The 26,942-nt window shown below is 51.5% G+C and overlaps 1 protein-coding gene across 4 annotated transcripts in view; it reads right to left on the reverse strand.

Annotated features, from left to right (window-relative positions):
- ACOX3 (acyl-CoA oxidase 3, pristanoyl) overlaps positions 1-26,942 on the reverse strand; it is a 53,566-nt gene that overhangs the window by 22,396 nt on the left and 4,228 nt on the right. For 3 of the 4 annotated variants that reach the window (XM_032135475.2, XM_032135476.2, XM_058430196.1), the window contains exons 2-11: positions 23,485-23,642; positions 22,875-23,108; positions 21,959-22,033; positions 21,397-21,486; positions 18,408-18,551; positions 14,369-14,457; positions 8,045-8,141; positions 5,423-5,605; positions 3,064-3,186; positions 800-920 (exon numbers count right to left, since the gene is read on the reverse strand). In XM_032135475.2, coding sequence (XP_031991366.1) covers positions 800-920; positions 3,064-3,186; positions 5,423-5,605; positions 8,045-8,141; positions 14,369-14,457; positions 18,408-18,551; positions 21,397-21,486; positions 21,959-22,033; positions 22,875-23,108; positions 23,485-23,631 — 1,303 coding nt within the window. In that variant the 5' untranslated portion in view covers positions 23,632-23,642. The remainder of the gene's footprint in view (positions 1-799; positions 921-3,063; positions 3,187-5,422; positions 5,606-8,044; positions 8,142-14,368; positions 14,458-18,407; positions 18,552-21,396; positions 21,487-21,958; positions 22,034-22,874; positions 23,109-23,484; positions 23,643-26,942) is intronic. The other variant, XM_058430197.1, reaches the window with a different exon arrangement.

Consider the following 26,942-nt stretch of genomic DNA (forward strand, 5'->3'; position numbering starts at 1 on the left):
AAGTTTTGCAGGTAAGCTGTAAATAATGCTGATGATAATTCTAATAATAGCAGCATTAGCAAATGAAAAAGTCAGTGGGCACGCACTACATGCCAGATACCATGCTTACACTTCACACGTGTTAATTCACTTAATTCTGGTAAGAACCTATGTTGTGGGTACACTATTATCACCCCCACTTTAAAAATAAGAAAACTGAGCACAGTGACGCCAAGCAACCTGCCCACAGTTACCACGCTGTTAGATGGAGCCAGGACTCAATCCCAGGCAAGCTAGTGGCCTCCGCTCTTAATCACATAACAGCTGCCTCAGTCGTCGTCAATGCCGATATAACTAACTCTTTATCTAAGTGTAGGAATTTTCTATCCAAACAAAACATGGTGCTAGTTTACTACCAAGCTGTTAACCAAATAGTTAAAATTCAAATGAGCAGATCAGCTGCAATCTGCCTATATTTTGGCCAAGAAGCATCAGGCAGCTGAAAGCAGTGGGATCTATCTAGGGCAGGGGTTGGCAAATTTGTTCTGCAACGGACCAGAGAGTAAATATTTTCAGCTCTGCAAGCCACATGGTCTTTGTCACAGCTGCGATTACTCAACACTGCCCTTGCAGTGTGAAAACAGCTGCAGGAAATGTGCAAATGAACGGGGGTGGCTGGCTGTGTTCCAATAAAACTTTATTTGCAAAAACAGGTGGCAGGCTGGATTTGGTCCTCAGGCCACAGTCTGCCGACCCCTGGTCTAGAGTCAAACAGCAGGGCTAAGGACAGGAAACCACCATGCGCTTCTCCAAAACCTACTGGCCAGATAGCCGTGTCCTCCGCACGCCTCCCGGCATTCCTGAATTCCTTGCTGGGTGGTCCACGAGGCCAGGGGCTTTCCGGCCGATGCCAGAGCGTGGATCTCACGTCCAAGCTCTGCCTTTGGGTGAGGGAATCCAACAAGAACAGGTGAAAAGAGACTTTTGACACCAAAAAGTCAGAAGTCAGCAATAACATCAAACCACCATATCACTTCTGGTCTAATACAAGACATCCTGAAAATGACAGAAGAGGAAACCTAATTGTAATTAGAAATAAAAAAGGGTCTTTATCCAAGTATGGGTACACTGTGGTATGCTCATACCACTTCACAACAATGAAAACACACCTCTACACAGCAAATAGCTCTCAGGGCCCTAACATGGGTCCCAGAAGCAAACTGCAGAAGAATGTGCATCATGGCCCACTTTATATAAAGTTCACAAATGTCAAAGTGAATGACACGCCATGGAAGGTTGCAATTGTTTGCAGCGAAACCATGAAGAAAGGCCAGGGAACCAGACCCAGCACCGCAGACAGTGCTCGCTCCCAGGACAGGGAAGGGCCGGGACCAGTCTGTTCCCAGAAGGCTGCAAACGCCTCGGTAACTGACGGTCTGCACTGTGTGGGGGCTCACTGTGCCCCTCTCTCGGGCCTAACATGTTTTATCGAGACTTCTTTGCTGTCCACGGCCACACTACCCTGAATGAGCCTGATCTTGGAAGCTAAGCAGGGTTGGGCCTCGTTAGTACTCGGATGGGAGACCGCCTGGGAATACCAGGTGCTGCAGGCTTTAAGGAAAAAAAAAAAGAAGAAGACTCCTTTGCTTCTGCTTGATATCTAATGATGAAAACTTCAGAGGTTGGGCCAGGCACAGTGGCACATGCCTGTAATCCCAGCACTTTGAGAGGCTGAGGCGGGCAGATCACTTGAGCTCAGGAGTTTGAGAACAGCCTGGGCACAACATGGCGACACCCTGTCTCTACTGAAAAATACAAAAAATTAGCCAGGTGTGGTGGCGGGCACCTGTAGTCCCACCTACTCTGGGAGGCTGAGGCAAGAGAATTGCTTGAACCCAGGAGGCAGAAATTGCAGTGAGCCAAGATCGCACCACTGCACTCCAGCCTGGGCAACAGAGTGAGGCTCTGTCTCAAAAACAAACAAACAAACAAAAAACTTAACAGACTGATTCAGGGTAAAAGAAGAATTTTTACTTTTAAAAAAGAAATAAAGACATTAAAAAGGAAAAACAATTAAGAGGAAGACACACACACACACACACACACACACACACACACACACACGTACGTTAAGTCCAATGACCCATTTTATGAGTGTTTTCAGCATCACATAAGGGGCTGAGTTGAGGCCCTCCTCTGCCCGGGTTAAACCACTGAGTTTCAGAAAGAATGAGCCCGGTCACCCTTTACAACATTATTCACAGGAGAACAATGCGAGTGTCAGCTGGCAAAAGCTCCACTGACACACGCTCCCGGGAGAACACAGGCTTAACCCCTTCAGCGGTCAGAAGCGCTCCCTCCTCAGGCCTCCCAGGCCTGGGGCTTGCTCTGCCATCAGTCCTGCAGGTCATCCCTTCGCCATCATCTGCCGTGAATGCGGACACCAGTAATGTTTCAAGATATGCTAATTAGATACAGGCTTTTTCTGATGTTGTACGTAACCGTACAATCTGTGGCGTTCCTCCTCTGCTTTCAAACACGGTTATTTCTTTTGATTCACATTTCACTCTTGCTCAGGAGGCAGCAGGAGGGACAACGGAAAATCAGTCCATACCCATCTACAAAGAAATGCGTTCCCAACGTCTCCTTAGCCGAGGCTGATCTCGGGATTTGCACACTCGTTTCTGGCACAAATCCTCTGACTGTCAACTCAAATCCAGTCAGTGGGATTCAGACCTTTGTGCAGCTGTTTACAAAAGGCTCAGAACCATGAAATCCACTGAGGGGCGGGTAATGTGGATTTTGCAAAACCGTCATGTTCTCAAAAGGAGACCAACAGCTGAACTCACAGACTGGAACCAGGAGTCGTGTCAGCACATCCTTGAGAGGCAGGAGTGTGGAGGCGTGCCCGGCCCATTCAATCGCAGCAGAGGCCAAGAGCTCCGAGTGGGTGGGAACAACTGGAGGAATGCTCTGTCCTCGCAAATCAAAGGACTGATTTTGCTTTGAAATGAAGGCTGAATCTGTGCTGCTCCAACTGTGTGAACTTAAACGATGCTGCTGAGGAAGCAGACGCCACCTCACCTGTTTGGCGCTGCGGTCTCCCGATGCAAGTCCTCGCTGGAGCTCCACCAGGTCCAGGAAGAGCGACTTGGAGAAGTGGTCTAAGGCGTAGACAGCTGCCAGATATGGAAGCAAGCGCCATTGCTAGAACAGACAAGACACCTGCGTGAACATATCACGGTTCCCATGAAGGGCAGCCCATCCCAGGGACCATGAAAGCCAGTGCAGGAAGAGGCCGTCAGGGCCATGCACCCACTAGTGCTGAAGGTCTCCACATGTCTTCCTGGCACATCAGAAAGCCTTCACCCTGACACGCTCTCAACTCAGCCAGTTCGGCTTTCACCCATGGCCCTTGATGGACAACCTCAAATGCAATTCCCTAAACGGCCGCTATTCACAGCTGTCCCATCAAAGTCACTTCAGAACAAAGTGCCAGCCTATCTGTGAACTAAGAAGGCAGCACTGCTAGGGGCCAATTCCCCGGCACACGGACTGACTGGTTGATAGCATGTGCCTCATGAGCCCGTGAGGATGAGGCCGTCACCCTGGGACGGATGGGAAAGCTGAAGCCCACACAGAGCTGGCAGCCCCTCGAAAGGCTGAGTGCATGTCTTTTTCACTTTGTCTGAAACAGGATAGGGTCCACCTATTGTTGGATGGGTGGGTGGATGGATGCATGGATGGATGAGTGGATGGTGGGTGGTGGGTAGGTGGATGTGTGGGTGGGTGGATGGATGAATCCATAGATGGGTAGATGGACGGGTGGGTGGATGCGTGCACGGGTGGGTGGATGCATGGACAGGTGGGTGGATGCATGGACGGGTAGGTGGGTGGCTGGGTACATGGCAGGACAAGCCTGAGAGGATCCTGAGGAAACCGCCCTCACCACCATGGTCTAACGTGTCAAGAGTGCTGGGCAGACATGGCGCCAGCTGCCTCCATGCCCTAACTTTGTGAATCCGCACACTGATCCTAGGAAGAAGTTTTATCAACAGTTCTAATTTACAAATGATAAAACAAGAGCACAGAAAGGCTAAGGACCTTGCCTGAGGGCACACAGACAGCTGGGGGTGGACCTTGGTGGTAAGGACAAGCATGGTGGGCCCAGTGCGCTCTCTTGACTGGCGAGCTGCCCTTGGCACCCAGAGTGCTGTGACCACACACAGGAGGGGATGGATGCCACACAGGCATGAATGGGAACACTTACTCAACAGGCTCATAGCCCTGGTCAAAGGATGTGGAAAGAAACAACCGCAACTCTGTTACAATTTCCTGGAAGTTTCACCCAAATCTACCTTTGTTCATGCATAGCTTGGCCCCGGACCTGTGCCTGAGTTAGCCTGTGCACTTTAACTGGATTTCCTATTTGATCCTCAGTTCCCCCATCCATAAAATGGGAGTAATCCCAACCCTCTTAGCTGTGAAGACCAAACCCAGAGCACAGGGCACGTTCGCTGTGACAATTCATCCCCCTTCCATGTAACAACGTCCGTGCTTTTCATCCCCCTTCCATGTAACAACGTCCCCCTTCCATGTAACAATGTATGCTGCTGCCTGGGCTGCATCTGTGCATGTCAACAGCTGCCCCATCTCTGAGGACGTGTAGGGCCCAGGCTCTGTGCCCACGCCACTGTTCTAAATGCCATCACAGTGAACAGGGCTGCACGCTCAGCTGCTGCTTCTTCCAGATCACCTGCCAGGAATCATTTCTTAGGGATGGGATGAAAGTGTCAAAGAGCGTGCACAGGGCATGCAAGGCCATTGCCTGCCAAGCTGTGGCAGCCTCACCTGAACGTATGGCCGTGCACACACCCACCTCCCAGAGCTGCCCCATACTAGCTTCTTTCTGGCCGGGCGCAGTGACTCACGCCCATAATCCCAGCACTTTGGGAGGCCGAGACAGGTGGATCACTGGAGGTCAGGAGTTTGAGACCGGCCTGGCCAACACGGCGGAACCGTCTCTACTAACAATACAAAAATTAGCCGGGCATGGTGGTGCATGCCCATAATCCCAGCTACTTGGGGAGGCTGAGACATGAGAATCACTTGAACCTGGGAGGTGGAGGTTGTAGTGAGCCAAGATCATGCCCACTGCACTCCAGCCTTGGTGACAGAGCAAGGCTCCGTCTGGAAAAAAAAAAAAAAGACTTGCTTCTTTCCATCTTCCTTTTTTGGCTACTTCGTATCTACTCTTTCTAAATTAAAAACCATTTGCTGGAAGCCTTGTGGCCTGAGATGCCGCACTCCCACTAACTAATCATCCTGTTAATTGCCTTAAGAGCTTTGATCAACTCCCAGTAACCGAACTGCAACTATGTAAAAGAAGTGAATTTTCACATAAAATAGAGAGACAGTGAAAGGATGCTTGAAAACCCTGTACCTGCATTGGATACTCAAGCACTGGTATTTCCTCCTCCTCTGTGGGTCCAAACTGACGCCGAGTGGCTGAGAAGCGAAGAGCGATGGCCACGGCCAGCTTTAGGTTAAGGACGGCCAGGCTCACGATGGACACCCGGCCCGAGGACAGGCTCCCCAGGGACGCTCCAAAGCGCTGCCTGACGTCCTGTGGGAGGGATGCAGATGCTAAGCGCAAGCCCGGCTGCGCGGCCACCTTGGGCAGAGCGGCCCAGAGGCGAAGGTGCCCTCATTTGTTCATCCAAAGTAGACCTGTGCCCCCCTGCCCAGGCCCCATCCCCAGGGTGCCCCAGGCACAGGACGGTGCAGCAGGTGGGTACAGGTGTCACTGATGAACTATGGATGGAATGGGGGTGCCGGGGAGGGGACACCCAGCTGCCTGGAGAAGGTACAGTCCTAGCAGAGGGAATGGTACGATAGCGGTGGGTAAAGGTGCTCCCGCTTTGGGAACTTGCAAACCGTCTGCCTGGAGATTCCAAGGCCCACCTTTAACCTTGGCAAGAATCAGAAGTGACCTGTACTGCCAGAGGGCAGGGGCGGAGTCCCTTACAGGCAGCCATTCCAGGGGGTTTCACGGACACCTCTTGTTCCTTGTGTGCCTGTGAACAGGCAGTTCCTTTACGTGCGTCTAGCTGGAATCTTCCGTCCACTATCTCCTCGCACACATCACCGGCGTCAGCAGAGGCTGTTGCTAAGGCCTGTCCAGGCTGCTGTGGGCACATCTAATCTACAGCCGTTGCCTTGTGATCTGACCGTCCCTCCTGCCCTGCCCCTTGCTGCCCCTATCGGGCTGCTCCTCTGACCATCTAGGTCCTTCTTTCAAGGCAGCATGGTAATTGTGTGTCTGAGCATATTAATCACACTCTCACATAGGAATCACAGTCTCGTTGTGTTTAAAAACATATTTAAGCCGGGTGTGGTGGCTCATGCCTGTAATCCCAATGCTTTGGGAGGCTGAGGTGGGCAGATCACCTGAGGTCAGGAGTTCAAGACCAGCCTGGCCAACATGGTGAAACCCCGTCTCTACTAAAAATACGCAAATTAGTCAGGCGTGGCGGTGGGTGCCTGTAGTCCCAGCTACTCAGGAGGCTGACACAGGAGAATCGCTTGAACCCAGGAGGCAGAGGAGAGGGTGCAGTGAGCTGAGATCGTGCTGCTGCACTGCAGCCTGGGTGACAGAGCAACACTCCGTCTCAAAAAATATATATAAATATATATTTAAAGTGATTTTCCTTTAAGAGTATAAAATATGATTCCACTGTCTTCATGCATTCACTGTCATGTTTAAGAAATCTGAAGTTCAGGTGTTTTTTATTCCACTGGAGTCAGATCTGGAAGATTCTAGAATTTTCTCTTAGAAATTCCTCAATTTCTCTACCGTGTGCCTGGATACGTGCATAGGTGCTTCCTTACTTTTCCTCTTTGGTCCTCCAAGAGTCCCTTCAACCAAAAGCCTTCTTCCCCTCTCATTTAGAGACATTTCTCTCCTTTATTTCTCTAAACTTCATTTCTTTCTTTCCTTTTTGAGACAGGGTCTCGCTCTGTTGCCCACGCTGGAGTGCAGTGGTGCAATCATAGCTCACTGCAGCCTGACCTCCTGGGCTCCAGCGATCCTACCACATCAGCCTCTCAAGTAGCGGACTACAGGCATGCGCTACCATGCCCGGCTAATTTTTGCATTTTTAGTAGAGACGGGGTTTTGCCATATTGCCCAGGTGGGTCTGGAACTCCTGGGCTCAAGCGATCTGCCCACCTTGGTCTCCCACATGCTAGGGTTACGGGCGTGAGCCACTGCACCCAGCCTTCATTTTCCTTAATCCTCTCCTTCTGCCTTCTAGAGGACAAGCTTCCAATCCCTAATTCATCCCCCTGAGATAATAACTATCTCATCTGGTGTGTTGTTCTTCCAATCATTTATTTTTAATTGATGTTGGATTAACATCTCCGTTTGTGAGTGGCTCCTGGTCTCGTGTTGCTGTTCCCACTCTGTGCACCCTGTGTGTCTCTGGGCATCCCCATCATGCTCCTTTTCCATCCGTGCTTCCTGCATGTCAGATACTGCATGCTGCTGGGGACTGTTATTCCAAGGGTGCGTGCTCGGGGTGGCCCACCTGCTGTGAGCTCATGATTCCTGAGGGCCATCAGCTACGACCTGGGCCATCGCTCTCCGGGACCATGGTCTCTCTTCTGCTCTCCATGAACTTAAGCCAGGCATGAGTTCTGGACACTGGGGAACTCTGTTTGTCGTCCCCCTTTGTAGACAGTTCGCCAGGCGACCTGTCTCCTTCGAATCCTCAGGGAAGCATCACTGGAAGCGGGCAGTCCTCTAACCGCAGCCCCCGATGGGGAGTGGGCGTTGTCAGGCCCGGACTCACCCCCTGGACACCAGCACCTGGTGCTGTGGCTGCCCCCAAGAGTCCCCTTCTAGCGGGAGCACCAGAACCCGAACCAGGAGAAGTATGCCCCAGTGATGCCTGGCTCACGTGGAGGGGTCTCCTTACCAGGTGCAGGGAGGAGCACGGAGCCAGGCCCTGCAGAGGAAGGCACCTGGGAAGCACGGCACACAAACGGCCCCCCATGCCTCTACCTTAAAGGGGCTGACGTAGGTGCCCTCGGGGGTGACGTCTCCCATCCGGTTCAGGAGGCTCTGGCGAGGAACTCTGACCTTGTGGAACATGGCGAAACTGTGGGGAAGCAGCAGGGCTTCTGTTAAACGTAGACAGGAACATTCAACCAACTTTCTATTCAAAAAAGTAGTCTAGTCAGGAACAGTAGCTCACGCCCAGAATCCCAACTCTTTGGAAGACTGAGGCAGAAGGATTGCTTGAGCCCAGGAGTTCGAGACCAGCCTGCGCAACACAGTGAGACCCTGTTTCTAAAAAAAAAAAAAAAAAAAAATGTAGGTTAAAAAATAGGCCGGGTGTGGTGGCTTACGCCTGTAATCCCAGCACTTTGGGAGGCCGAGGCGGGTGGATCACCTCAGGTCAGGAGTTCGAAACCAGCCTGACCAATATGGTGAAACCCGGTCTCTACTAAAAATGCAAAAAAAAATTAGCCAGGAGTGGTGGCATGTGCCTATAGTCCCAGCTACTCAGGAGGCTGAGACAGGAGAATTGTTTGAACCCGGGCGGCGGAGGTTGCAGTGAGCCAAGATCACGCCACTGCACTCCAGCCTTGGTGATGGAACAAGACTCCATCTCAATAATAATAATAATAATAATAATAAAAGCATTGTGTATATGGTAAGTTGTACTCCAGGTACAGAACTCCAGATATTCAACAGAAAAGATGGGAACTGTGTTTCCAAAGTTTGGAATCTCTGATTCTCATACTTCAATCTCAAACCAGAACCCACAATGTGATAATATCGGCAAACTGAGGTTTAAAACTCTTAAGTCAAACAAAATAACCGGTGTGATGGCATCGGTGCCCCCTCGGCAAGCAAATTCACTTCTTTTGAACAGCTGAGCATAGGATTACACACACACTGTTATGGATCATGATGTATTAATAACCAAAGATACCTGTTATGGTTGTCTGGTCAGGAAAACCTATTTCACAACAGTCTAGGGAATAAGGCTATGCTAGGTTAAGAATATTACATAAACTGTGCAAAAACCCCCCAAAACAAACTTCAAAACATCAATAGTTCCTACAGCAACTTGTCTGATTCCTAAGATCACTTGCAATGCCTTAGGGCAGCAGTCCCCAGCCTTTTTGGCACCAGAGACTGGTTTTATGGAAGACAATTTTTCCATGAATGAGGGGGAGGTGGGAGTGGTTTCGGATGATTCAAGCACATTATATTTATTGTGCACTTTATTATTATTACATGGTAACACATAATGAAATAATTATACAATTCGCCATAATGCAGAATCAGTGGGAGCCTGAGCTTGTTTTCCTGCAACTAGATGGTCCCATCTGGGGGTGATGGGAGACAGTGACAGATCATCGGGCATTAGATTCTCATAAGGAGTGCTCACCCTAAATCCCTCACATGCGCAGTTCACAGTAGGATTCACACTCCTGTAAGAATCTAATGCCACCACCGATCTGACAGGAGGCGGAGCTCAGGCAGTCATGTGAGCAATGGGGAGTGGCTATAAATACACAGAGGAAGCTTTGCTGGCTCACCAGATGCTCACCTCCTGCTGGGTGGCCTAGTTCCTAACAGGCCACAGACTAGTACCACAGGGTTGGGGACCCCTGCCTACAGAATAGTCTTTTACTAAACCACAGAAAACATCATCTATAAAGAACAATGTCACATGCTGGAAGGGAACCGGAGGCACCTGTTTCCTGCGTGGGCTCTTCCTTGAGTCCTGCTCTGGATGTCCCCACACCCCATCGTCACCCGGTCCTGGGCTGCCAGCTCTGCTGTGCTGGCCCGATTCACTTTCTCCTTTCCATCCCCACCTAGGACCCAGCACCTCCATCCCTACTCAGCTCTCCTGGGCTGACTTCCTGCAGCAACCCTATTGGCTCTTCCCTAACTCCGCCTCTTCAGCCCGTCCTCCCTGTGGGAGCAGGGCCCTTTCCCAAAGGCCTTCAGAATGGCGGAGGCCAATGTGGAGGATCCCCCCAAGCTGACCTCCATCCACCCCTCTAACGGCATCGCCGCCTTGCCATGAGGTGGTCCCACCTGCCTGTGGTGCCCCATCTGCCCCTCTAACAGCATCGCTGCCTTGCCATGAGATGGTCCCACCTGCCTGTAGTGCCCCATCTGCCCCTCTAACAGCATCGCCGCCTTGCCATGAGATGGTCCCACCTGCCTGTGGTGCCCTGTCTGCCAGGTTCTCTCCTGGCCTCGCGCCCTCCATGCAGTCACTGTTGACACCAGGCAGCCCTCGGCCCACCTGGAAATTCTATGCCCCACCCTGGGAAGGGTATGAGGTGGACCCCAGGGTGGGCTCCCTCGACCACCACCGTTCCTGGTTCCTGGGTAAGCTAGCTGCCTCTCAGCAGTCTCCCAGGGCTCACCCCCCTCCATGAGGGGGCCACCGTGCATGGGGCCTGCCAGACTTAAGGGACGGGCACGTAAGTGGCATGGTATGAACAAGTCAGGTGGGGTCAGATGACATCCTCTGAGGCACAAGGGCCAGGCCATGATCCTGACTCCCGGGACAGCCTGAGGGAAAGACAGCGACAGTTTCCACACTCCCAGGAGGAGCAAGGCCCTGGGGCCGGGTGGGGATGGGGCTGGAGCTCCTTAGGGAGACCCAGGTGACCTGGCGAGGGAAGAGCTCTCGGCTGCTTTGCCAGGCCCCTGCCCACCTGCAGGAAGTGAAGGGCAGTGGGGGGGGGGGGGGGCAGCTCCTCCAAAGCCCTAGGCCCAGCTGCCCAGTTTGGTGGCAGCTTCCCCCATGCCACAGCCGCACACTCAGAACACCCCACCTCGTGAGAAAAACCTTGCCTCGGTGCCAACGGCCCCGGTATGCCCCAGCCTGTTACTTGAAAGCCAAGGAATGCCTTTTCCAGTAAGATCGGGTCACAGTCAGCGCCCTTTTTACGGAGTGGAAATTCTTCGCCCATTCTCACCACACAGAATATATTTATACTTGCAGAAACATTCCCGTGAGTTTCAAAGGAAAGCAAACTTCCACGAATTCTCATGGGATCCCTTCTGTTCCACAAAAGCTATTCCAGTGGTGGTCAGATGCGGCCAACTCAAATGCAAGCCAGATCCAGCGTCTCCAGCGGGCGACGTGTGCGTGTGTCACAGGTGTGTGTGTCACTGGACATGCATGTGGCACGGGAGGCCTGAGTGTGGCACAGAAACCCACACTCCAATCCCAGGAGCGCCCAGACCTCAGCACACACCCCGTGCCCTGGGCATCCTGCTTCTTATTACAGCAGCTTCCTTCCTCCCTTGGGGCCTGGAAAGGCCCCCCAAGCCCAGCCCAGCCCAGCCCAGCCTGCCAGAGCAGGCCGTTGAGTTTGGCAGGCATCTCCCAGCCACCGCCTCAGCTCAGGGCAAACGCATGGAGAAAGACCCTTAAGGTGCAGCCCACCTTAAGAGTCTGGCTGAAACTGTCACTTGAAAAGATCTTTATGATTTTGCTTTTAGAGCTATTTGGCTAAAATTAATCCACACAATTTACGTTTACCTCAGATTCGTAGGCAGTCATCCCACATACTCAGGAGTTCTTGTAAAGTGACAAAATCTAACCTACAAATTGTAACCACTTTTTTCAAGATAAATGATTTCAACATTGGTAACAAAAATCACTAAATTAACGCTGATCTTGGAAAAGACAGACATCCGGGCAGAAACCAGCCGGGAAACCTGGAGGGAACACTGGTATCACTGCGCCCCCTGCTGGGCGCGCTGCCCAGACCCGCCAGCCCCGGACGGGAAAGGTGCATTTCTGGAAAGGGGCGGAGAGCAGGCCGCCTGCATCACCCCTGCTGGCCCCCATCCCAGCCCAACCGAGGCCTTCAAAGGCTCAGGGATCAAAGATGGATGAATCCCACTGCATCCCTGTCACCCTGCAGAAAGACACGGTGGAAAGGCTCTGGGGGCACGGGGACCTGGCTTGGTGGAGCAGCTCTGAAGCGGCGTCAAAGGGCTGTGGTTACTGTGTCCATGGCGATCCTATAGGAGACTGTATTTCTGAGTCTTACAGGAGCCTTTACCATATCAGTGTGATGTATTAATCATTAATGGTTTGATCTAATGCTCCTTTGAATATTATCCCAGTAAGAGGTGTGGATTCAATCTCTAGAAATACGTTTATTAGTGGGGAAGTTTCTCTGCAATGCCCCAAAAATAACGTCAAAGCCTCTCATTCACGAAACCGAATGAGCAGTGAAGGAGAGGCTTGCTCACACCCGAGGCCACCCACTGGATGTGACAACTCACCACCGCCATACGCCTGGGCGGAGATGCCTGTCGGGCCTTACGTGCACACATAGGACACTTCAGTAGATGGGTAACAGTGCCTGTGGCTGCAGAGCCCTAAACGGGATGAGCCGGGTCTAATGAAAGGATGCAGATTCTCCAGAACAACACAGCGCCTCCCACACCCCATTTCCTGCACAGCGCTTCAGAGCTTCTCACCCTGAGGCCAGAGCCATCCTTCTCAAACAGACCAAGCCGCGTTACGTCCTCCAGATGGCTGGGGGCTTCCCGCTGCCCTGAGGGCGAAGGGCCTGAACAGCGACCCTCCATACCCACCACACGGGCACCGTCCCTGCCAAGCGCCTCTCAGGCACCCTGTGAAAGAGTCACTCAAGAGAATTGACAGCCGCAGGTCAAGATGGCGCTCTCCTCCCTGCCAACTCCAACATTAACTAGCAGGTTCCTTGTATTATTTTAGTACAAGCCAGTGAGAACCCAGAACTCTGCAGGACAGGAGTTAGAAGGGCTGTGCATATGTGTCTTGTTTTGCATTTTTTTTTTTTTTTTGCCTGAAATCACAAGAATTTGCTTTTTAACAATGTCCTTTTACTTTCTTCTCAAGTTGACACTGTATAAAAATCAATCAAGATTTTCCTCTTTAGTACAATCTGGGGCCCTGCCTGTTTTAAAGGGCCAAGCAGAGATTAAAGACACTCCCTGCCCATCACCCTGACTTCTTAGAATAGACAGGCAGAAGGAGGTTTCTCCATCGCTGGGCGCTCAGACACCCACTGGCCCATCTTCTCCCTCTGGAGACAACCTGGTCACGATAACCAGTTATTCCTAACTCCTGCAAGGCAGCCTCCTCTCCTCTCCACCAGCCTGGCTATGAAATACTGTATGAAACACGTGTATCTAGAAACACTCCTGAGACATCTTTCAGGCCACCAGGCTCAGGCTTGGTCATACCTTGTCCCACTACCCCCAAGTTATAAAACATCTCGTGGGCACAGAGGGGTCTACACCCTGCTGGATCAGGCTCTCAAGAAGACAGCGTGTGGAGTCCAGCATTCGCAGTGAGGGAGGCACCAACCGGGCCAGTGGCCAGGAAGTTCAAGCCTGGCCTGCTCGGGTGGGCCTGGCAGGGCCCTGGCACAGGGACCTCCGTTGTCACCTACTTTACGGATGAGGAAATGCCAAGAAAGCTAGTCAAGATGACACAAAGGGCTGGCTGCACACCTGTCTCATTGCAAAGGTCATGCTGCTAACGACCTGCAGCTCCAAAATCCAATCCCTCAAAGACCCTCAAGACCCTTGTGGCCTGGCCTCCCTACCCCACCTGCATCCCAGCACAGGCCTGGGCCTGACACTTCCCACTGCTCCCTCCACCTGAAACACTGCACATTCCAAAATCACTGGCCACTTCTCCCCGGCCACCCAGGCCTCCATGTGGCCATCAAGCATTCATTAGTCTTTCTAGGCCCCTCCCCTCTGCACGCCCCATCCAAACCTTCAGCCCGGCCTTGGCCACATCAACCCGGTGTCACATCTGTGCTGCTAAATAGATATCTGTGGGTTGATTAAACAAATAAACCAGCGGAATTCTCTTTCTAAGTGCTGTGACACTGAGATTACCCGGAAGGGAGCAAGCCCACTCTGGAGATAGAAACTGCAGATATGGGTCCCTCGAGATCAGCACGGATGTGTGCAGAGGCCGAGCCGGGGGAGGCTGAGGATGCTGAGGAGGACCTCACACAGAGGAGGCAGCCTCCCAGGCAGGGGCCCCACCAGCTGTACACAGAGGCCTGCGTCTGATGTGAGAGTGGGGAGCCACCTGCCAAGGTGAAGCTGGTTTGCTGAGGTCTCTGATCAAACTGGCCTCCCAAAGTGGAGTTCAAGCAGGACGTGGCCAGTGCACGCCCAGGGGCGAGGCGTAGGTCCCCACCGCATGTGAGTCTAAGAGGGCAGGGCATGGCATCCATGGGGCCGGTGAGATCTCAGACACGAGCGACAACGCAGCCTCGGCCTTGGCAGGAAGCTCAGCGCTCAGCAGCCTCCATCACTCACCCGTTATCCAGACCGTTCTGCCCGAGTTTTTTCCCTATGTCACCAACCATCACTCCAGGCATGGGAAGAAGGGTCTTCGGGTCCCGGATCTATACAAAGCCACAGAAAGCAGCAAACAGCAACTGTTACAATCGCACAAAAATCAAAACAAATGTGTTCAGAAACCCACAGGGTGAGCCATGGGCTCAACGCTGGGCGGCTGTGGGTTAAACCATCCTCCAGAAATGATACATCCAAGTCCTAACCCCAGGACCTGGGAATGGGAGCTTATTTGGAAATAGGGTCCTGCAGATATAATGAATTTAACAGCATCAAGATGAGTTCATCCCAAATCACCCAGGTGGGCCCTAAATCCCACGGGAAGTGTCCTATGAGAGTCAGAAGAGGAGTGGGCGTGGGGAAGAGGGGGCCACGTGGAGACGGAGGCACAGAGTACAGCGCTGGAGCTGTAGGGACCAGCCCCACAGGGTTGGTGGGTTTTTCCCCGTGTGCAGAGACAAGAGAGCATAGAAATAAAGACACAAGACAAAGAGATAAAAGAAAAGACGGCTGGGCCCCGGGGACCACTACCACCAAGATGCGGAGACCGGTAGTGGCCCCGAATGCCAGGCTGCACTGATACTTATTGGATACAAGACAAAGGGGCAGGATAAGGAGAGTGCGCCATCTCCAGTGATAGGTAAGGCCACATGGGTCACGTGTCCACTGGACAGGGGGCCCTTCCCTGCCTGGCAGCCGAGGCAGAGAGAGGAGACAGAGAGAAAGACAGCTTACGCCATTATTTCTGCTTATTAGAGACTTTTAGTACTTTCACTAATTTGCTACTGCTATCTAGAAGGCAGAGCCAGGTGTACAGGATGGAACATGAAAGTGGACTAGGAGCGTGACCACTGAAGCACAGCATCACAGGGAGACGGTTAGGCCTCCAGATAACTGCAGGTGAGCCTGACTAATGTCAGGCCCTCCACAAGAGGTGGAGGAGCAGAGTCTTCTCTAAACTCCCCCGGGGAAAGGGAGACTCCCTTTCCCGGTCTGCTGGGTGTTTTTCCTTGACACTTACGCTACCGCTAGACCACGGTCCGTTTGGCAATGGGCATCTTCCCAGACGCTGGCATCACCACTAGACAAAGCAGCCCTCTGGTGGCCCTGTCTGGGCATAACAGAAGGCTTGCATTCTTGTCTTCTGGTCACTCCTCACTATGTCCCCTCAGCTCCTATCTCTGTATGGCCTGGTTTTTCCTAGGTTATGATTATAGAGTGAGTATTATTATAATATTGGAATAAAGAGTAATTGCTACCAACTAATGATTATTGATATTCATATATAATCATATTTAAGACCTGTATCTGGTATAACCATTCTTATTTTATATTTTGTTATACTAGAACAGCTCGTGTCCTCGGTCTCTTGCCTCGGCACCTGGGTGGCTTGCCACCCACATGGGGCCACAGGCTTGGGGCCACCAGGAGCTGGAAGAGATAGGAAGGATCCTCCCCTGGAGCCTTTAGAGGGAATGCCGCCCTAAAGATTCCTCGATTTCAGACCCTGGCCTCCAGAGTTGGGAGAGTACATTACGCTGTTTTGAGCGCCCTGCTTTGTAGTGCTTTGCTGTGGCAGCCATGAGAGACTAACATGGGGCCCGGTGCTGCCGGGAGGACGTCGGGAATTTCATATTCACGTTTTAGACACAGGACTTCCTGCTAGATTTTAGTAAAGTGACAAAATGGCTGTGCAAATAGGTGCAGTGGGAGAAACGGCTATGAATATTTGGTCAATCACCACTCCCCAAGATACAGGTCCAGCCAGCTGATGGCTGCACACTGTGGGAACTCGAGGGAAGGACGTGGAGCTTCATCCTTGGGCACTGTCACAGCAGGGATTCCCAACCATGGGACGCGCCACCTTCCCCTTCCCCGCCAGGGGACACGGGTGGTATCTGGAGAGATTCTGGTTGTCTTAACTGCAGGAAGCTATGGCACAGAATGGCCAGAAGCCAGAAGTGCTCAGCCCAGCCCTGGGCATCCAAGGCGCCCCAGTGAGCACTACCCAGCCCAAACTGTCAACAGTGCCAAACTGGAAAAGCTGCTTTAGAGAAACATGGAGGTGGTGCTACGGGGAATTTAGCTATGTGCATGACCTGCTGGCTAGCTTCTGTGTATGTCTGTGAATTCACCATCTAACTTCACTGAACTTTAAAATAAAGAAACACTCAAAAAGGGCTAAAACCCAAATGTAAACATCCTCTCCTTTTCTAAAATCTTTCAGCAAGGCCCAGTAAAGATTCAGACACTGTCTCACAAAAAAAAAAAAAAAAAAAAAAAGAAAGAAAAAAGAAAGAAACCTGCAAAAGATGCCCGCCCCTCCGCCCCGCAGCTCAGGTCTGGGGCACAGATCACAATCCGTCCAAATAACCCCAAGACCACTGTTTCATCCCTCCTTATCAGGCAGGAGGCCGTGGTTCTGGGAGGTGGACTCGGGTGCCCTGAGCACTTGGTGCAGAGGCGAGAGGAGCCACACAATCCTGCGGAGTGTTTTTAGCACAACATAAACAAGTCTAAAACACTGCAGCTCTATGGCCCCAAAATCAGACATGCCGAAAGCTGCTGAATTCTAGTCCAGGCAACTCCCGCAAGAAGTCCACTCCAGGTAGAAATCTGTAATCACAGAAACAAGGTACACTGGCCTCAGGTAACTATGATGCTGTGATAAATACATATTTGGCCTTGTCCCTGCTTCCCAGCACACGACTCCTAAAACCCTTGACTCTCTGCAGTGGTGACAGTCTTTTGTGTACTCATGAGATGGCCGCAGACCCCTAGATAGCTTCAGGATGAAGACCAAGGTGCAATTAGGGGATTGATCAGAGGCACAGGCCACAACCTGGACTTGCCATCGGCATCCAAAGGGTTGGGGAGCTTCTTGTGGGACTGAGTCCTCACTGTGGGGCGGGGTCTGAGGCTCACCCCAGGTGAACAGCATCAGTATGCAGTTAAATTAGAGGACGCCCAGCTGCTCTCTGCTGCAGAGCTGCGTGCTGGTGGGGAGAAACCCACACACATCTAATGTCAGAAGCGTTGTGTTGGCTGCATGACAGTAGGAAAAACACTTTGGTTTTGTCCTGTATCCTTACAATGAAAAAAATCTCTCTCGTCTGCAACAGCTCAAACGTCAGGTCAACTGAAAAATAAGAACATGAGCAACAAAAGAAAAAAACACACATAAAACTGGACTTCATCAAAACTGAAAAACTTTGTGCATCAAATCAACCAGATGGTCTCAGAGGCCTGCAGCTCCTGTGGCCAGGAGGCTTGGCCAGGCCCTCTCAGCTGTGTCACTGGGGGACACTGGGCTGGATGGTTCTTTCTAAGGCAAGGGCGGGGCTGTCTGTGCACTGCCGGCAGGGCTGTCGCGCCGTGGGTGGGGCTGCAGGAGATACCGTGGGTGGGGCTGCCTATGCACCCTGGGAGGGGCTGTGGGATATACCATAGGCGGGGCTGTCTGCACTGTGGGCGGGGCTGTCTGTACACTGTGGGCAGGACTGTCTGCACTGTGGGTGGAGCTGTATGTGCACTGCGGGTGGGCCTGTAGGATACACTGTGGGCGGGACTGCGTGATACACTTTGGGCAGGCCTGTCTGTGCACCGTGGGCAGAGCTATCTGTACTGTGGGTGGGACTGTCTGTGCACTGTGGGAGGGGCTGTGTGTGCACTGTGGGCAGAGCTGTCTGTGCGCTGCGGGTGGGGCTGTGTGTGCACTGTGGGCGGAGCTGTCTGTGCACTGCGGGTGGGCCTGTAGGATACACTGTGGGCGGGGCTGTGGAATGCACTGTGGGCGGGGCCGTCTGTGCACTGTGGGCGGGGCTGTCTGCACTGTGGGCGGGGCTATGGGATGCACTGTAGGGTGCTGGGCAGTGTCCCTGGTCCACTCACCAGATGCCAGAAGCATCCCCCACCTTAGCTATGACAAAAATGACTCCAGACATTCCCAGTGCTTCCTGGGTAAACACTGCCCCCACTGAGGGCCACCCCAGTGTCCTACCTGCACGATAAAGGGATGCAGCCCATGGCACTGGTCCCCCGGCACGTGTAGCTTAGCAAACACCACCGCGTGAGTGGCTGTCTTGCCCATGTTGCCAACCCAAAACTTGGCAGCTTCGAAATCAGGGGAATGTATGATGAATTCCTGCACAAGGGAAAAAGGTTAGTTATAATTAGCAACTGAAGCACATGCAGAATTGGTGTTTTCCTTTTAGACAGATTCCATTTTCTACGTTCAAAATCTCTGAGGCAAGAGTCGAAACTAATCGCACATTTTAGTTCTTGTATGGCACAGGCAGGCCTATTTTTTAAACAGAGCCTATTCTTGGGCCTTTTGACTTAAAGAACCTTCAGATGCAAAATACTCCGCAGGCGGGCAAAGGCTTCCGGGGAGCTTTCATTATCATACAGTCTTCAGTCCCTGACCACGCCCCTTAGGTGGTAACACTGTGGATACGCTATGGGTGGGGCTGTGGGATACACTGTGGGCGGAGCTGTCTGTGCACTGTGGGCAGGGCTGTGGGAATGCCGTGCAGTCCACTCAGTCCTTTAGGACCTCTAATTCACAACACACCACTGCCCTCTTGCTGTCTCTCCCATCCACAGATCCATGATTGACAGTTATATCCCAAATGCCCCAAGCACAAGGCAGCCGCTCAGAACATCAGAAGGAAGGAATGAACGCATGCGTGAACTAGCAGATGGGCTGTGGCATCACAGCGTTCGGTGTTTGGCTAGAAGGGGTGTGGACAGATCCCCCAGGAACACTGAGGGTGCTGCATGAGTCAGGAGCGAAGAGCACGTGGGAACAGGCAAGAGCTGGGCTGCTGGGGCTGGGCCTGCCCCAGGGGCCTCTGCTGGGAGCCCTGAGAGTAAGGCTGGGAGGGAGGATGCAGACCAGCAGCGCTGCATAACGTGGCCGGGATCCACAAGGGGACAAAGATGAGTGCCTTCAGGCAGACAGCCCGCAGGTGGCCCACAGAGCTGCCCTGGGCCGCCTCGGGAGACACTGATCCTCCACACGGAGCTTGCCAGTCACTGCTAAGGGCTGTCGGGGGTAAGTTTTGGTTTTGGTTCCAGCCCCTGCAGGGGCGGAAGCTACAAAATAATGTGCCGGGGAGGGCTTCCTCCTGTCTAGACAGTGGGATTTTGTAAACTGAGAGTAGTGAACAATCATCCTATAGATCCTGAAGTTTCACTGAGGAGAAGTAGGAGGTGGGGTGGCTGCCAGCCATGCCTTCTGTTCTCTTCTCTCAGGGGACCACCAGCTCTTCGCCTGCCAGGGTAAGGAGGGCTCCCAGTCTCAGCCAGGCCCTCCCCATTCACTCTTCAGCACGCTGCTTTCTGCCCAGTCTTGGAAAGCTGTGCCTCATACACAGCAGGTACCCAGCAATGCCTGCTGTCCAAATAAATGCTCAGCCAGCAGCCCAGCCTGGATCCCAGGCACCCCAACTCTACGGATCTGATGCCACACTCTGACCTCCGCTTAGGGATCAAATGCCAAAAAGAAGGAGGTGGAAATGGGAAGTGGCCCTCTGATGCCCCACCCCGGGGTGCTGTCATCCATCTGCCTGTCAGAAAGGGCCCCACCTCCTGGCACTGCAGGCCACAGGCAAAGAGGACAGCAGGAGGAGAAGCAGCCATGGGGCCAGAAAGACCTGAGTTCAGATAAAGATATCTTATGGCTTAAAAGAAAATTCCCAAGAAAGCCTCATGCCCTACTTTCTCCCAGCCCCACTCTGAGCAGGAGCCTTGGCCCCACACCCAAGGCCCCACAGTGGGGGCACCCTGTGCGAGGACCACCTCTTATCCCTGCTGGGCCGGGGGTCCGCTTGAGTTCATGCCTGAGCTCTTCCATGCAGTATCCCAGGCACAGTCCACACAGCCCAGGCTGTGGAATGATTGGATGGATGAAAGAATGAATGGATGGATGGAAGAATGAATGGATGGATGAGAGAATGAATGGATGGATGCAAGAATGAATGGATGGATGAGAGAATGAATGGATGGATGGAAGAATGAATGGATGGATGAAAGAATGAATGGATGGATGGAAGAATGAATGGATGGATGAAAGAATGAATGGATGGATGAGAGGATGAATGGATGGATGACCGTTGAGCACATCCGCAGGTGCAGAGCTTCACTTCCTGCCACACAACAGTCCTTCCTGACCACTGCCAACAGGGGAGGGTGGAAGGTGGGTGAGGAAAGACTGGCAGGGAGACCTAGGCCTCAGGGACAAGTGGAGGCCAAGGAGAGTGACATGGCGGCAGGGAGGCAGGGCCAGGGAACAGAGCAGGGCAGGTGGGGACCTTCCCCATCCTCCCTCCCTGCCCTGCGCCCCTCCACAGCACTGACAGCCCCAGGGCATCCATCTGTGGCCCATCTCCCTCCACCCTTGCACCCCTCCACAGCACTGAGAGCCCCAGGGCATCCATCTGTGGCCTGTCTCACTGCACCACTCTGGAAACTCCCAGGCAGCAGCCACAGTGCAGGTACCAGAGAGGTCAAGAGGATGGTAAGGGCCCAAGGAGTCAGACTGCGGTGGCGGAAATGGATAAGGCAGGCTCTTCGCAGAGGGACAGCCACGAAGGGCAGAGGGCAGGGAGCATGTTGTCTCCATGGGGCCCACTGTAGAAACCATGGGCCATGTGAACGGTTTATGAATCCACTACGAATAGGCAGCCAGGTAAACAAGGCAATAAATTTTACAGAATGAGGGCTTCTTCACTGCACTCAAATTACACACAAATCCAAACCACGATCAATTTCCCATAAAGTTCACGGTGGGCACAGGCTTTGTCCTCCAATGCCTGATCTCCTGAGCCCCACTTTTCAGTGTGATGAATCTCAGTGGGTATTTCTACACATGTGTATGTGGACAGGCCTCTTGCTTTAAGGTTTTTCCTTATTCTTGGCTACGGCATTTGCACTCATGACGTCTCATATGCTCCAAACCCAGGGACCCAGGGGAAGGTAATACCTACCTCAGTGGCAGGATCGTAGTGGGCAGTCGTGCGAATGGCCTTGGTATTACTGCCGTGGCTTAATTCGGTCAGAGCAAAACATCCAAAAATCTAAACGTCAAAGCAGAAAATGATGGAAAGCAAGAAAACTTCTTTGTGCACATTCCCAGAAGGACCTCGCTGACATCTTTCCTTTAAAGATGAAACCACATATCAAAGCCCCACATTTCCATCTACCCAACTAGTGACTTGACTGAGTCATGCTGCCACACTCAGCTGGCAACCACAGCAGCCTAAACCAAGCTGACCGCAGCTGCTCCAAGTCAGTAAGGTGGCAGGAACTGCTCATCAGGAAAAGACAGTGGAAGGCCTCGGCGACAATTCACCTGGTGCTAGGAAGTCAATGTGCCTGTGTTTGCTAAAGAACAGTGCTAGCTATTTGGTGAGAAGCCTGAGAACACTAGGAAACAAGAAGAGCATAAGCCCCCTGGGCACCCCCTTCTATAATCTTCTCTTTTCACAAATCTCTAGAGAGACCAAGCAAGAGAACCAGGCTCACAATTCACCATGAACCAGAACTTACCTCCATCCTGAAGATCTTTTGAATATATGTGAGATGTCTTTCAGAACCAGAACTATAAACTGCTGATCCAAAAACCTGAAAGTATAACATCGTCCTATCAACAGGGGGCAGGTAAGAAGAGTACTGCTCCTCCGGAACATCACGACACACAACGGCACTCTAACACCACGCCCACGCTGCTTCACCGCCACACTGCACTTTCCCCAAGGTGGAGAACAAGCGCTGAGAGGTTAGCCAGCAGCCCGGATGCCCCAGGCCAGGGTCTCCCGACACACAGGTGCCCCGGGTCCCTGAGTTCATGTGGGTGGTAAGACCTACATCTCTGTGCCGAACAGCTTGTATGAGGCACACAGAAATCACCTGGGACTTAAGACGCCTGCAAGGAGTCCTGGGGGTCTGAGGACAGCAGGGAGAGCTGTACGGAGAGCAGAGCCCACCAGCCCATCAAACAGTGCAGGCAAGGCTAAGGGCAAAGCCATTTTGCCCAAGCTCAGCTCTGCTGATGTGTTACAAAGGAAGGAAAAACACAGGTTTCTCCCTTTGGCCTACTTTTTGTTGTTGTTGTTGTTGTTTTTTAATCATTTGTCTCTTTTTTTGTATGAGGTAAAAAAAAAAAAAAAAGTCCCAACAGCTCCTCTTCTGATGGGACTTGAAGCTTCACCACATTGTATTTTATTCAAGGGCTTATGTGTGTAAATTTGCAAATACATGATGGTGGATGGGCTTGAAAATAAAAGAACGAAAAGGGGGACTGAAATTTGTTTTAAAACATTAAAAGGATAATTTTTAAAATTTGCAAATATATAGCTGGAAAAACTGGAGTTTCTCTGCCTCCTGGTTGGCCCTGCGACAGGCATGCCTCAAGGCTCAGTGCAGGGTGAAAGCCGTCTCCCTCCCCCCTAGGCCGTATGCTCACCAAGCTGTGGAGGAGGTACTTGGCAGCCAGAGAAGAGTCATACATCCCCAGGCACTGAATCAAGGCGGGGGCCTTCAGAGGGCTCTTGAACATGTCTTCAACACTGAGGAAGTCATACTCGAAGATCCGCTTGCATCGAAGGAAGTTCAGCTCGCGATACTTCTCCAAGGACAGATCGGCTCCAGGGGAATGGGCAAAAAGAGGGTCGTTCTCGAGAGCTGAGAAGATGGTTTTCTGGAAACGCAGGAGATGGGGAAGGCTTATTTGGAGTAAAAGATGGACTCTCCATGTGCCCTTATATAGTTTACCTCCAGGCCACAGGCTTCATGGGACACAGTCTGACCCAGAGACACCCAGACAGAGATATGACTATCATTCCCTACGGACTAGAGGGCTGGAGGCTTAAGAAACATCAACAATCCGTGTTCATTTCCAGACTCCTCATCAATTCCCTGAGGCCTGTCCTGGGGTGCAGAGAGGAGAGAGGCCTCACTGCCTGGGATGAGCCTCGCCCGGCAGAGGAGCAGCTGTAAGAGCCAGAAATCCCATTGTGCTAACGAACTAAGACCCCACTGGGAAGAAAGAAGCTGCGCGCAAGCGCACACCTCACCTTAAAGCGGAGCATGTCCTCCCCTTCCGTGAACAGCGCCAGCTCCTTCCAGCTGAAGGACGCTCTTGCTCGGTAGGTGTCGAGGGGCCCCCTGGGGAATTCTGGGAGCAGAGCTGTGTCGCCTCCTTCCACAGTGGACGCCATCATGTGATGAGAGCCTGCACAAAACATGCAACCTGAATCCATGCTCTCCCATCTATGGGTTCAAACCACCCCCACCAACAGGAGAGCCCGCAACACCTTACAAATCAGAGAAAAGCAAACTCAAAATCCAAAAGGATGGCAAAAGAGAATCACTCTGTGAATGGCTAGCATCATTCTCCCAAAAGAAAAGGTGAGAAGAATTCCCTCGTCCACACCTGAACACAGATGCCAAGGACACAGAAGAGAGCCAGGCACAGCCTGGGGGTCAGCAGGCACACAGTGCAGAGGGTTCGTCGGAGGTCTGGTTTTCTGTCGCACAGACTTGCCTGAGAGCACTCTGCCCTCTTGGGAGCACCCTAGACATCCAGACCCATCCCCAAGGCTCACTAAATCCAGGGTCAGGAAACATTCCCTCTGGAATCCAGCCAGTGCCAGCCGGTCCACTCTGGCCACACACAACGGTACCTCACGTCCCCACCACCGCCGGTCCACCTGGACACAGGGCCTCCAGCACAGAACCTCTGTTCACAGGCTTCTGCACTGGCTTCTCCTCGACATATAGACACCTGGCTTCCCGCTAACACAGCAGGCCTCCCAAAACTCAGCTCTCTTGACCAAATAACCATTCTGGAATTTTCTGGAGAGACTGGGTCCTCTTCCAAGTAGCTTGGCTAATGAAGGCATTGAGGGGAATGGCTGGTGAACCCAAGTCTGCAGCAGGAATCCTGCCTTCTATAGTCTTATCTTATTTCGCCCTCCCAACAGCTGTGAGCCATGTACTACTGCCCCCCACCCCAAAAAGACGGAGAAATGGAAGCTCAGAGAGGCTGTGTTTCCCAAACCCCCTCCGCTGAGAAGTGGGGAGAAGGGCTTCAAGCCCAGCAATGTCTAACCACAGAGTCATGCCTTTCAAGTACCACCTTAAGACACTGGAAAAGAAAGACAAAGTAAACTTCAATTATTTCCTTCCTTCTTAAAACAGAAGGAAGAAAATAATAAAAGACAGAGCAACTGTGAATGGAATAGAGAACAGAAAAATAGAGAAAAATCAATAAACGATCAAGTTGGTTCCTTGCAAAGACTGACACAATTGGCAAACTTTCAGCTAGACTGGCCAAATAAAAAGGAGAAAACACAAATTCCTCATCAGGAATCAAAAACGGGACATCACCACTGTCCCTAAAGAAATAAAAAGGATTGTAAGGGAATATTGTGAACCACAGTATGCCAACAAATGACATGAAGTGGTCATATTCCTAGGAAGACATAGCTAACAAAACTGCCTTATGAAAAACTGAAAATCTGAACAGATCTATAATGACTGAAGAGATTGAATTAGCGATCAATAAACTGTCCAGGAAGAAAAACCAGGGGTTCAATTGTGAATTCTGCCAAACATTTAAAGAAGATGATCAATTATTCAAGTTCTTCCCAAACACAGAAGAGAAGATAATACTTCCAAACTCATTCTATGAGGCCAGTATTACTTTGACACCAAAACCAGACAAAGACATCACAAGAAAACTAGAGATAAACATCTCTTGTGATACAGATGCAAAAATCCTGAATGAAATTTTGTAAACTGAATCCAGCAACATATAAAAAAGATTATATGTGCCAGGCATGGTGGCACATGGCTGTAATCCCAGCTACTCGGGAGGCTGAGGCAGGAGAATCGCTTGAACCTGGGAGACAGAAGTTGCAGTGAACCAAGATTGCACCACTGCATTCCAGCCTGGGTGCCAGAGTGAGACTCCAATCAAAAAAAAAAAAAAAAGAATCTTAAGACTCAATAAAAAGACAAATAACCAATTAAAAAATGGGCAAAGGGTTCAAATAGACATTTCTCCAAAGACAGACAAATGGCCAAAAAATACAGGAAAGGCCAGGCATGCTCACACCTGTAATCCCAACACTTTGGGAGGCCGAGATGGGCGGATCACCTGAGGTCAGTAGTTTGAGACCAGCCTGGCCAACACGGTGAAACCCCATCTCTACTGAAAATACAAAAATTAGCCGGGCATGGTATGCTTGATCATTGAAGGCCAGGAGGTTAACTGTCTCCTGAACACTGGCACAGCCTTCTCAGTCCTACTCTCCGGTCCTGGACAACTGTCCTCCAGATCTGTCACTACCCAAGGGGTCCTAGGACAAACAGTCACTAGATACTTCTCCTAGCCACTAAGTTGTGACTGGGGAACTTCACTCTTCTCACATGCCTTTCTAATTATGCCTGAAACCCCCACACCCTTGTTAGGGAGACACATTCTAGCAAAAGCAGGGGCCATTAAACACCTGAACATAGGAGAAGGAACACAGTTTGTTGTCCCCTACTTGAGGAAGGAATTAATCCTGAAGTCTGGGCAACAGAAGGAAAATATGGATGAGCGAAGAATGCCCATTCCGTTCAAGTTAAACTAAAGGATTCTGCCTCCTTTCCCTACCAAAGGCAGTACCCTCTTAGACCCAAGGCCCAACAAGGACTCCAAAAGATTGCTAAGGACCTAAAAGCCCAAGGCCTAGTAACACCATGCAATAGCCCCTGCAATCCTCCAATTTTAGGAGTACAGAAACCCAACGGACAGTGGAGGTTGGTGCAAGATCTCAGGATTATCAATGAGCCTGTTGTCCCTCTATACCCAGCTGTACCTAACCCTTATACTCTGCTTTCTCAAATACCAGAGGAAGCAGAGTGGTTTACAGTCCCGGACCTTAAGGATGCCTTTTACTGCATCCCTATACATCCTGACTCTCAATTCTTGTTTGCCTTTGAAGATCCTTTGAATCTAATGTCTCAACACACCTGGACTGTTTTACCCCAAGGGTTCATGGACAGCCCCCATCTATTTGGCCAGGCATTAGCCCAAGACTTGAGCCAGTTCTCATACTTGGGCACTCTTGTCCTTCGGTATGCAGATGATTTACTTTTAGCCGCCCATTCAGAAGCCTTGTGCCATCAAGGCACCCAAGTGCTCTTAAACTTTGTCGCCACCTGTGGCTACAGGTTTCCAGACCAAAGGCTCAGCTCTGCTTATAGCAGGTTAAATACATAGGGCTAAAATTATCCAAAGGCACCACGGTCCTCAGTGAGGAACGCATCCAGCCTATACCAGCTTATCCTCATCCCAAAACCCTGAAGCAATTAAGAGGGTTCCTTGGCATAACAGGCTTCTGCCGAATATGGATTTCCAGGTACATTGAAATAGCCAGGCCGTTATACACACTAATTAAGGAAACTCAGAAAGCCAATATCCATTTAGTAGAATGGACACCTGAAGCAGAAGTGGCTTTCCAGGCCCTAACCCAAGCCCCAG

This window comes from Hylobates moloch, unplaced genomic scaffold (assembly GCF_009828535.3).
Source record: "Hylobates moloch isolate HMO894 unplaced genomic scaffold, HMol_V3 SCAFFOLD_17, whole genome shotgun sequence".
NCBI lineage: Eukaryota > Metazoa > Chordata > Mammalia > Primates > Hylobatidae > Hylobates > Hylobates moloch.